The sequence below is a fragment of the Diabrotica undecimpunctata genome, chromosome 7 (genome assembly GCF_040954645.1).
Source record: "Diabrotica undecimpunctata isolate CICGRU chromosome 7, icDiaUnde3, whole genome shotgun sequence".
Taxonomy (NCBI): Eukaryota; Metazoa; Arthropoda; class Insecta; order Coleoptera; family Chrysomelidae; genus Diabrotica; species Diabrotica undecimpunctata.
In genome coordinates this window covers 21,850,230-21,863,221 of record NC_092809.1, presented here as the reverse complement: position 1 = coordinate 21,863,221, position 12,992 = coordinate 21,850,230, and the positions used below count along the sequence as shown (strand labels likewise).

The 12,992-nt window shown below is 34.4% G+C and overlaps 1 protein-coding gene across 2 annotated transcripts in view; it reads left to right on the top strand.

Annotated features, from left to right (window-relative positions):
- The window catches only part of LOC140445042 (UBA-like domain-containing protein 2), a 49,079-nt gene that overhangs the window by 17,831 nt on the left and 18,256 nt on the right, over positions 1-12,992 (top strand). For both annotated transcript variants that reach the window (XM_072536830.1, XM_072536831.1), the window contains exon 2: positions 1,220-1,294. In XM_072536830.1, the coding sequence (XP_072392931.1) occupies positions 1,220-1,294 (75 nt within the window). The remainder of the gene's footprint in view (positions 1-1,219; positions 1,295-12,992) is intronic.

The following is a 12,992-nucleotide window of genomic DNA, read 5'->3' as shown; positions in this document are numbered from 1 at the left end:
GTGCCGGGCTTTAAACCTATCTAGCCAGCCGTTAGGGCATGTGAAATCTTCACCAAACAGTTTTCCGAACTCTGTAGCTTTCTCCTTTAAAAGTGGCCCGGACACAGGAATATCAGAACTGCGACACTGCTTGAACCATTTGAGTAAAGTTGAATCTACATTACCACGAATGCACTTCCTAATCTTTTTAACATTTTCTCCACTCTTCATCAGTGGCTTTTATAAATTTTCTCCTTGTTTTTAGGATTGAGCCGACAGTCGAATTAACAAGTCCAAATTGCCGACATACATCAGTAATTTTTCGACCACTTTCAAATACTCTTATAACACGCACTTTATCTTTAATAGGCAAATCCTTCCTTTTAGTACTACAACTTGCCAAATTAAAAAATAAAAAGTTAATTACTAAATTAAAATCTAAAAACAAAACGAGCCGAACACAATTTAACGGTAGCGAAAATTTCTTAAACTGACTGTTCTGAAACAGAAAATTTGACTGTTAGGATGGCACTGATAAATGAGAAATCATAGAACTGTCAAGATCACATAACTGTACACAGAAGGGATAATCGGGCGTTCTCACATTCTTGGAAGGAACAATGCTGCAAAGGCGGAAACGCATTGCACTTTATTCTTCATAAAATAAAAAACAATAACTTACTGTAAAATTTTATAACGCTATAGACGAGGCCTACTTTATTGTTAGCCGATAAAACCAGGTGTTTAATAATGTTATCGAATAGTTTTTGGCCGGACCTATTAAAAATTGACGTTACAACCAAGATGACGTAACTACCGAGGCCGTAATATCCAAATTCCACGTATTCACATTTTGAGTCTAAAGAACACGACACCAAAGATAAAGTTCAACGAAGCAAGTTTCAAGGAGATTATAATAAACAAAGGAGACTCCATAACCCCGACCGAGTGGAAGTAGAGAAGTAGGGATGAATTCAGGCTGAGCCGAGCTTTTGAAAAGCTTGAGGTCGGCTCGAAATTTCGAACTTCGGCTTGAACTTCGATCTACAGATTGAGCTCGTGGCTCGGCTCTAATAATTCGAGCGTAGCCGAGCCGAGCTCGAAAACATAATGAATGTAAAATGTAACATTCATATTAATTTTTTTTACTTAGACTTTTTTTACAAAACATTGGTGAACGTAATTTTCAAGATATTATTGAAGTAGTATTAATTATATAACCAATATTTTTTCCTTTCAGACGGCATTAAGTATATTTTTTCAAGATGCTGCTCTACCTACCTGCCCTCCAGGAGCTTCAACACATTTTGGACAAGTAAGTATTTTAGTTCGATATTTTTATTTATTTATGTGCATTATGTTTGCATTTAAGAAGTGCGAAGACAATACAATTTCAGTGGTTTTAAATTTAAAAAACACCAATTAAACGTAAAATGAACCACATACCCAAGATATTTCTGATAATCGTTTACATCAAAATGCATAAAAAATTTATGTATACAAACGGTTTCGAAAGTCTTTCAACTTTACCCAATTTCCATTGATGTGGGTTGTCATTGTCCTTCTTTAAGTTCTTTGGTTTTTATTCCTTCCATCCATGTTTTCTTCAGTCTTCCTCTCTTTTTTCTTTCGTAGTCACCACGCTACTACTTGTTTCGTTTCGGGAGTCTATTGTCTTCCACTCGTTGTTCAAAAATGTGAGGTTATGTATAAAAAAATGTGGGGCTGAAACATAATTATGTGCAGTTAGGATTTAATAGTCGATTGGTTTTTTTCCATTGAAGTCTGTTGTAAATAGGTCGTACTGCAGCCAGAAGGCTCATTGTACATCTTCCATTTCTTCATGGTACCCATTCCAGGATTCTGGAACCCTGTACAACTTGTAAAGGTCTAGTGGATGGTATCATATGTTTTTGGAGTCACTTAGTAGTCTCCAAATAAATGTGCGCCGCCTGCGATCTAATGCGTGGCTGTCGTGCAAGATATGGTTGACCGTTTCAGATTCTGTGCAGCTTTAGTCTCTCTTGACTGGAGCATATCCAGTAAGGATATGCATCTTTTTGCTTCTTGGCACTTCTTCGGCCGACTATGTACTGAAGTATTTTGTAGCTGATGCTTTTCTCGCAAGTGCATCAGCTCTTTCATTACCGTGTGTTCCTTGGTGACCTGGAACTCATATAAGTATAACAATGTTATGTTCCGTCAGTCTGTTGAGTTCCTCTAAGCATTCACACACTAGCCTAGAGTTCACGTTAGAACTTTTGAGAGCCTCTATGGCTGCTTGGCGATCTATGCATATATTGATGCGTTTCAGTTAAAAAGCTCTTATGTTAATTTCTCGTGCATACTGCAAGATTGCAAACATCTCTGCCAGAAATACAGTGGTCGATTGGGTATCAAATCGGATCTATTGACAAATGTATTGACACGGGATTGCGCTTGCTTCATGGACAATACTAAAGCTTTCGACAACGTCAAACATGAAAAACTATTACACATTTTACAGTAACTTATCATGATATACCAATAATCTCTAACTGTCCTTAATCGATCATCCAGTTCTAGGGTGGGTATTCGTTCAAATTCTTTCAAATTTTTAAAATTTTCCAAATTCCGGTCGGATGACCTGACTGTCAGTTTCAGCTTACAAGCGAAGAAATAACATCTCCAGAAGATGCCAACCCCTAGTGTTGGCGAAATGTCGAGAACTAATCTCAGAAGACAACGGCCTAACAGCCCGAACAAACAGTTTAACAAGTTAGACTAAAAGAATGATAGTGCATGTCAATTTAACGTTTTTTCTTTATATTATATATGTTAATATAATAATGAATTGAAGTTCGTTATTTAACTTCTAATTCACGTTTTCTTGAGTTTGTTGATTTTGTTTGATTTGTCGTTTAAATGTCGTGATTTGTACAGTTATTTAAATGATTTTATCTTATAATTTGTATACAATAAATACAAAATGAATACTATGACTGTTCCCTACAGCAGTTTTGGTTTAATTATTATCATATCGTAGTACTCACGACGCAAAATAGTCGATAAAATTATATTTTTATCGAGTATTTCGAAATAAATGATCACTTTGTTGAGCGTATTTCGTATTTAAACATCCTTATATACAAGGTAGGTGCCATAATTTCTCTGTCTGCTATAAAAAGATTTTTTCATTATTTTTGGTTGGTTCAATACATCTATTACAAGAACCGTTACAATATTTCTGTAATCTTGGAAATTGTATTTCATGCGCACCTGAGTTTCTTTAAATAAAATTTAGTGGTGATCATGTTTTTTAGCCTATTCTGCATTTTTAGCCTTGTTCAGGAACAGTTTCTTTCTAGGTGTTCTTGCTCGTAATCCATTTTCACACAACTTTCGTCTGATAGTGCGGTCGGATATTTGTAAGCCAGTTGATTTGACAATGTCATTAATGTCTTATAAGGATCTGCGACAATCTTCTAAAGACATGTGCCATATTCTGTGCTCATCATATTGATTCAATTTCGGTTTTCTGCCTGTTCTTTTTGCTGATTATGTCGTTGAAGTGTTAAGTTAAGGTTTAGAAACCTCGATTACTCCTGCTTTCGATACTGTTCTCCGACAATTAAAAAATATCACCTTAAACTACCTAAAAACCTAAACTAAACACTGTAAGTTGCATGAAACTGTACTAAGTACTTCCAGTTGGACGATTCAATCACGCCACTTGTCGTTAACTGACCAGCAAAATTCTGTGCGCTACAATGTTGCCATTCGCAAATACCGAATTTTCGGCGTTCCGCTTGAATCCGTTTCCTTATTTTATTAAATAATTATATAAGTATATATGGAGTGACAAATACATAAAATATCGAGCAGAAATATAAAACAATAGATAATACAAATGTATGTATTGATAAATTATTTAAATCACGATCATAAGAGGAGTGTTGCTGGAAAAACAATAATTTTTGTAGTTTCCAGAATTTTGGCCACTAGAATAAATTCAACTTGTAAACAAATGCACGCAGGAAACACGCGTTTGTTCAGGGTCGGACTAGTAAATTATGATGATTTCATCCATGATCAAATTGAAGAGCATGGTGGTCAATGAATCCTCTTGTCTTATTCCGCTGCCTATTTCTATAGGTTCTGTAAGTTGTCCATCTCTTCTGACTTCCATTTTGTTGTTTTGGTAGATGTTTTCAATAGTTTTTATAATATTTAGGGGAACTTCTCTATTTTGCACAAGATGGATTATCAGACACAGAAATGCTGGTCTATTATACTCTACTGATTTCTAAGTAATTTGCTTTATAACGAATATTGCATCTGTACACGATTTTCCACTACGAAAACCCTGTTGTTCATCTGCTAAACTTATCCTCTGATTTATTAGCACTTGTAAAATTTTAGTTGTAGGTTTTAGCGTAGTATTTAACAAGTTGGTACCTCTGTAGTTTTCTGGCTGTTTTATCTCCTTTTTTGAATAGTAGAATTAGTTCGCTCGTTCGCCATTCTTCCCATACTTTAATATGTTTTATAATTTTATTAATTAATGTTGTTAATTGTTCTGTTATTGCTGCTCCACAATATTTCAGTAATTCGTTTGGTATCCCATTTTCACTTGCTGCTTTTGTGTTCTTCAGGTTTTCAAGTATTTTCCGAACTTCCTGTACCTTCATATTAAGTTCTTCATTTGTGGTAATTTCTGGTGTTTTCTATGTGTTTTGGTTCTATTAGTTCCTTTACCTCCGTTCTTTGACCTCTTATGAAGCGCCATTCTTCCTTTTGCAGACCGTAAAATTCATGTTCCATTTTTTTCGAAAAGCGTTCCCAGCGATCATTTTTTATTTTTCATGTGTTTCGTTTCTAACTGTCTTGTAATTATGGTATGCCTCTTGTGTTTTGGTTGACATTTATTTCAGGTAAGCTTTTTTCTTTTCATTACATTTTTCCTTCACTTCTGTACAAAACCATGGAGTTCTTCGTCTTGGGAACAATTTATTTTTATTTATATTTCTAGAAGAACTTCCTTGGCCGAGGCTAAGATTTAGACTTAATTTTTGCCCAGCGTTCTTCGACTGGCACTTTCTGTGATGGATCATCATATGTGTTTCTGATTTTTTCGTTTATTCTTATTTGGAATAGGTATCTTGTGGAGTCATCCTGTAAGCTTTCGACTTTTATCTTTGTGGTGTATTCTGGTGTTTTTTTATCACATATATGTGTTTTCATTCGGATTTTGCACAATACTAATTTATGATCGCCTCCTATTTCTGCTGATGTTAGTTGCTAATGATCGCGAAAATGTTATAGTCACCTGTAGATTTGAAGTACTTTTTTTTTGAATTGTGTTAACGGTTCACCGAATTATTTTCTGCTTAAATATTACAACAGTTTATAGCTTAAATTTTATAATAAGGGAAGTGATACTCCAACAACTTAAAAATACTAAACAAATTCCGTAGTAATGTTTTACCTTTTACAGGTATGTTTAAATTCCTACTCGTGTAGATATTGTACGACTGATTAGATTACAATGGGGTTTTAAATTCATTATAAATTTAAATGTCGTTATCGGACAAGTGAAAAATAACGATGTTTGTAAACCAGCTGTAGTTGTATCGTTTTTGATTATTGATTATCAATTTAAGTAAATTAAAAACAAGTAATTATATCTTCCAGCAAAAATATAATGGAATTCTTAAATTACTATTACGTAAATGACATTACAATGACTATAATGGAAGAATTTTTTTGTACCGTTTATACGCAGGAACTGTATGGTACTGTAAGATGTGTCGGTTGTACCTATTTAAAAATAAAAAACTAAAAATTTATTTTTGTTTAACACAAAAATACCAATTTTGTACATAAGATTAAATTATCATTTGTTCTAATAGCTTATAGTTTTTTTAAACAGTATTTTATAGTATTTATACAAAACCATGTTTGTGAAGCTTGGTACTAGTGTTGCCCAAAATCGGTCTTGGTCTTGCAGTCTTGGTCTTGTTCTTGCGTTTTTGCAAGACCAAGACCAAGACCAAGACCGCCTAATTTTAGCAAGACCAAGACCAAGACCAAGACTGACCGTGCAAGATTTACGCAAGAACAAGACTAAGCCTGCGAGACTCTTGCGTCTTGCAGTTAGGACGCAGTTAGACCAAAAAAAATATGTAATAAAAATTTAAAAAACTGGACTTATGCGCATTACGAACAATACCATAAACATACATCAAAATCATCAATCAAAATATTCATTAAAAACAACACATTTGACACGTGCTCAGAGATCATATGTAAAAATAAAATATTTTGTACATTCTTTTCCAGCAGACGACTTCTTCGCTCTGAAATTAATTGTCCAGATTTATAGCCGCCCTCTAATCATAAAATAATCTTGCATTGATACGTCGACAGTAATACCGTATCGAAATTTTTTTTAAATATCTTACCCCCACCCACCCACTTAATAATTCAATTTTTTTCCCATTATAATTTAGTTAGGAGGAATCTAAATAAACAAATCTTATCGGCCTAAGACTAAACATTGTTTATGCTGAGTGTGCGATGAGATCATTCGGTTAAACCAAATTTGCTGAAAGAGCGCGATAATATTCAAAAGTTTATTAATAACAGATAATGTAGCTTACCGTGTAAACAAAATACCGAAATATTTAGAATAACGAAGTAACGATATATAATTCTCGGTTTGTTATTAGATACTTAGGGTATTGAATAGTAACGGACATTTTTATAGTAGTAAGTACTTTTTCGACATCACTAAACTTCATTTGACAAGTTTACAATTTGACATGGGGGACAAAGATTCAAATAGTTTTAAAATAGTCTGTGTAGTGAGCGTTGGAATTATAGATATAAAAGACCTAAAAGCAAATTTGATGAGTTTTTCGAAATAATTTATGCATCCCAAATTGCTTTGTTTGAATTGTACCTACATAGAAAGGTTAAAATGAAAATGTAAAACAGAAACACTTCAGGTTTAACGAAGCATCTAATATCTTTCCACAAAAAAGAATTACAAATATTTCTTCCTGAAAAACCAAAATTCTGGTTCCTAAAAAAATATTCCTACTACTTTATTTTGGTAAATTAATGTATTTATTAAGTAGATATCTCCTTAATTTAAAATAACTTTTGATTCCCATTGCTTTCTTACCTATTCTTTATTTTTTCAAGTTAGTTTTTTATATAAAGATTGTTAATAACATTTATGTTGCTTTATTAAGTGGATTATAGTTTGTTATCTTATCACCTAAAGAATATGTGCCCTTGATACCTGTATTTGGATTTTTGCCACGTACCAATCTTTTTTAAGATTTCCATTTCATATATGGTGGAGGTCCATCAATACCTTTCTAGACAGAAAATGTTCTTTAAAATACAGTCAAGTTTATGTCATTAATTTGATTTTTTTGTGTTTTAACCATGTTTGATTGACTTTCATGGGGCATGATAGATAGCTGTGTTAGTTAGAGCATAGGCACGGATCGCTTAGATCGTGGCTTCAAACTCCCCTAGTAACGTTTAATAAATAGCAATAGGCTAATGGGTAACTGCAAGACTTGCAAGACTCTTGCTGCAAGACCAAGACCAAGACCAAGACCGGGAGTGCAATACCAAGACCAAGACCAAGACCAGGTGTATTGGCGCAAGACCAAGACCAAGACTGTCTAAGTCTCGTCTTGTTCTTGCATTTGGGCAACACTACTTGGTACATGTGTATCCATAAGACTACCACTTCACCGGATATAATTAATAAAATAATTTTGAAGACACTCTTCGACTTTTTTCATTAACCCTTAACTACCATGGCCAAAAATAGTAACATTTGTACCATGGCAGGGTCAAATTTGACCCCCCATTGTTTTTTGTATCAAAAAATATTCTTTTTTTAACTTATTTCTGTTTCCAGCTACTTTTACATTTATATAAAAATAAACGAATTTGGTTAATTAGATATAACTTTATTTAAAAAAAACTTTTGTATTCAGTCAAATTAACATAGCTATGCACTTTCTCGAATTATAAGAAAAATAATAACAATGTGCAGTTTTTTTATAACCAATGGTGAAATCTAGGTATCATAGCTCCTACCTAATATAAAAAAAATCGATTTAGATTTCGTATCTCAAAAATGACAAGCATGATTTTACTTTAATTTTCAACACAGCTTATGCATAACGTCTGTATGCGGGAATGATTTTTGCAAATAAAATCTCGACATTTATCGCACGATGAGCTTTCTTTCTTTTGGTTTTTGGAATATGGACATATTTTACACCTTCCCCTCTTTTTTCGTCGTTGTGGCTCTGGATTTGCGGCAGGCATTGGTTAATGAAGTTCGGAAACTTTAAAAATGGCACTACGAATTTCTCTCGGTAAACAAGTTTGCTGTCTCTACGAGTTAAATGGGCCTTAATAAGTTCTTGACCTAAAGTGGTTAGAAACAATCTTCTTTCCATTATTTGATTTTGCTGAACTCCATTGAAAATTACGTTAGCATTTAATCCTGCAATGTCCAAAATGGGAAACCATATTACTTGAGGCCATCTACGAATTCTTCTGCCAGTTTTATAGCATGCACATTTCTTATCCAATGAATCCACCCCACCTTTTGTCTCGTTGTAAAAATTTATAATCTCTGGCTTTCCATTAACCATTGTATTGGAATGATGCATAGTTGACACTAACAACACTGCACGATTTTTCTTAGGAACAAAAGATACAAGGCTCTCGCTTCCTGTAAAACCAAATAAGGCAGAATTAGGTGGCCTGTTTTTTTGGGGTTAAAATTCAGCAGGAACCTCTCTTTTATTTCGTTTTAGAGTTCCAACATATGAAATTTTATAGCTTCTCAGCTCTTTTATGAGCTCAATGGACGAAAACCAATTATCTGCTGTTATGTTTCTATTTGTATCAGAAATTGGTGGAATAAGTGTCAAACATCTAGAGTGGGGATGGATAACTTTTTTGGATTTGCTCTGCGTGTATCTTTTCCAGTATATATAAAACCATTTAGCAAATAATGTGTCTTAGAGTCTACTAAACACTGCATTTTCAGACCGTAGGCTTATTTTTGAGATACATCCTGAATTGGCACCTTCCTCTAAATGCAATAAGCATTTCATCTATTGTGAGATATTCACCACAGCTATAATTGGACTGACAATTAATTATAAACATATTAAAAATATTGGATATAGCTGCCAGTTTATCTTCGTGCGCAATACGTTCTTGTCTAGTAGCTGGGTCGTCAAAACAAAGGCTTCCAAGCAAAAAATAAAATCGGTTTAGTGACATGGTTGCTCGAAATATATCACGGCCAGTACCATTCGTAGCAAATAAAGACCTTATACCCCAGCTAAATATAATAAGCCTAAGAAGGCTTTTAATTCAATTATGTCAAGATGATTGGTATATTGACACGATAAATTGTGTAAATTATATTTAGAAGCCATATTAGTTATTCGTTCATTGGTTTTCTCAAGAATTTCTTGCAATAGGTATATCGTGGCTAATAATACATTCCCAAGCATCAACTGGTTTCTCTGGCATACTAGCTCGAGCTTTTCCAATAACACCAGGTAAATGACTAATTAAATTATGCTTACGTGTACGAGAAAAGGTGGGAGAAGTTTTAGACCAATTGTACCTATTTTTGCCATAAAACACATCTCTTGAGTCAGCTATATCACTTTCTTCACCCGAATATTCACTACCAGTTTCGGAATTATTAATTTGCCAATTTTTTTCGTCATCATCGTCCCATTCCTCTTCACTGTCTGTTTCGTGATCACTGTGTTCACTAGCCTGGTCTAAAAACTCACTGTCACTATCTAGTCCATTGTCCATAATTTTTTGTCCCTCCTCTTCAAGTTCTTTCTGTGTCAGAGGACGTTTATTGCGACTACACCCCGCCATTTCAAATTACTCGTTAATTGCACTAGAAACACTTATACCATAAGCGGGTCAAAATTGACCCTATGCGTGCCTAACTCTGCAGTAGTAACAGATAAACTAACGGAATTTTCGTAGATCGATAAATCACCTACCGGTCGAAGATTAGCAGAAAGCGCGCAATGCTCAATCTATGTTTCGGTAGCGAAACTTGGCATTCAAAACGCGGGGGGTCAATTTTGACCCCGCCATGGTACTTAAGGGTTAAACATAGTCTTCTCCTGGGTTGAGAAGTAATTCAAATAGTTCTCTAACAATCTAATAGCTTCTTTTACAAAACGATTTGTCTTTAGCATCAAATTACACCTCGATTTCCATAAGCTCGTCATTTCATAATTTTTTTCCTGGGCATTCTTACAAGAGCGGTAATGACTCAACTAACAAGGGTCTGGCGTGATCGTCACAATACTATGACAAACAAGAAGAGTCTCGCTTCAACTATTTCATCTTTTACTACGCATGCGAGACTCGGAAGGTCAAATAATGAACGATAGACATAGACGCTTTTGAAATGTAGACATGGAGATGACTACTTACAATTCCATGGACGGCTCGCCACACGAATGAATGTCTCGGTTCTAGATACACTTGAACCCAATCAACGTCTTCCTACTACAGGTGACTACAGAATTTTAAACTTCTTTGGTCATATCCATCGAAGCGATCACAAAGTGCAGGGGTAGATCTCTACATTTATGGGCAGACATTACAAAAAAGCTTCTTAACAACAAAACATACTGTGTTTTGCAGGATAATATTTTAGCTTCTAGTGACATCAATTTATCACAATTTAGTATATCTATTTCAGCGATTTATGAAAAACTGTCTAACTTAGATATCCACAAGGGATATATATCTAAGGTAGACAGTTTTTCATAAATCAAGGGAAATTTTTAATCTTACATCAAAGAGTGGGATATTTCCAGCCTGTTGGAAAAAAGCTTTATTACTCTCCAGTTAACACTTATAGACCCATTAGTATACTTAGTTGTATTCCAAAACTATTAGATAGCCTGTTTGTGACTATTAAGGTTCTAGCTTAAAATTTTATTTTACAGACCAACAATTTGGATTTATTCGTCACCTGTCAACTGAGCTTAATCTATTGACTTTCACCGATTTTATTTTGGAATGAATGTTAGGGAAATAAGTCTTCTATTCACAATCCGTAATTGGTTTTTATTATAATTGACAAATTAAAGATTGGGCTACCCGTTTCGCTGTTTACAAACTTTTACAGCATCTTCAGGCCCTCTAGAAACGACACATCAGGTGTAAGATATTAACATCCTACAGTAGAGAACAGGGAGTTCCTGTTCTGAGGAACACAACTATCACTCGACTTGATTATCTCATTTATTATTGGATGTTTTAAAACTACTTTCTCTAAACTTTGTATTAGGATACTAGACAAATCATTCTCTGATGTCTCACATAATGTTTCTGGTCATACTGCACAGTAAAATTTTGAATCAACAGAACTGTGAGCTTTTAGAGTCATCATCATCATCAATTAGCCTATATTTGTCCACTGCTGAATGTAGGCCTCCCGTAAAATTTTCCACCTATTTCTATCTTGTGCTTCTTGCATCCAGTTTGTGGTGATGCGCTTGATATCATCCGTCCATCTAGTCGGTGGTCGTCCTCTGCTTCGATATGCCTCTTGCCTTGGTCGCCATTCCCGAATCTTTCTGGTCCATCTATCATCCATTAATCTGGTAAACATGTCCGGCCCAAGCCCATTTAGTCATGGCTATTTTTTCTACTGCATCTGTGACTCTTGTTCTTCTTCTTATTTCTAGGTTTGGTACTTTATCTCTGATGGTAATACCTAATATTGATCTTTCCATAGCGCGTTGTGTAACTCTTATTTTATCTATTGTTCTTTTTGTCAGAGTCAGTGTTTCTGCACCATATGTAAGAACCCGTAAAACTCACTGATTAAAAACCTTTCTTTTTAAACAAACTGGGATAATAGACTTGAAAATGTTATTCAATCTACCAAAGGCAGCCCATGTGAGACCTATCCTTCTTTGTATTTCAGTTGTCTGATTATCTCGGCCTAAGCGAATCTCATGCCCTAGATATTTGTAAGCTTTAACTTGGTCGATGCTATGGCTATCGAGCTTTCAGAGTGTATACATTTAATGTCTATTTGTAAAACAACACAGAGACTTCAGATTTAGGTAGATTTATGACATTTTCCACATCAAAACATATAATGGCACAGTGTGAGTTCTGTTTTTTTTTGTCATTTTCACGTTCTTGGCGCATTATCAATTTCTTTGTAATGTGGGAATGATATGTCTGTTCCTCTTTTGCATGCACCCTCTTCTCTTTTTTGGCCAATCTATAGTCTTCGCAAACGTCACACCTATCCGTTTTCGGTTGCAAGAAATAAATTATATGCTCAAAATTAAAAATGTGTCTATACAACGACAGCGTTTGTGGAGGTATATTATTTGCATTGCACATTTCAATGTACAAATCATACATTTTTTTAACGTTAAGAGTTGGGTCTAGATATCTTCTTTTTGAATCTTTCCTACAATAATGTGCCTCTACATATGGAAAAGATTGCATGTTGTGTTATTACTTCCTTTTCTTTGCTTGAAATGCGATCTTTGCTCCATTTCCCTCTTTTATCAGAGTGTGATGTACCTGAATCACCCTTCTGTAAATGCAAAGTATATATCGGCTTTTGGCTTAGGCAAAGCGTATTTAAGAAAAATGGCTTGCATACTCTCAATTTTTTATTTTCTTTCTGGAAGTAATACTCAAATGAAAAAGATTTGTAGTTTGTTTCAGTACTGCGTTTTCTCTTAACTAAAATTCCATTTGTCATGTTTTATATAAATGCAAACTTTCCATTTTGGTCTAATGAGTAATACCTGTTTTTTGTCTCCAATCTTTCTTCGTGGTTAAATTTTTCATTATAACGAAAACAACTTTGGTTGCTATATGTCCGTGTATTAATCACTTTAGCACACCAACCTATACTTATACCTTTATCATCGATGTAGTTTTTTTCTTGTTGATAATTC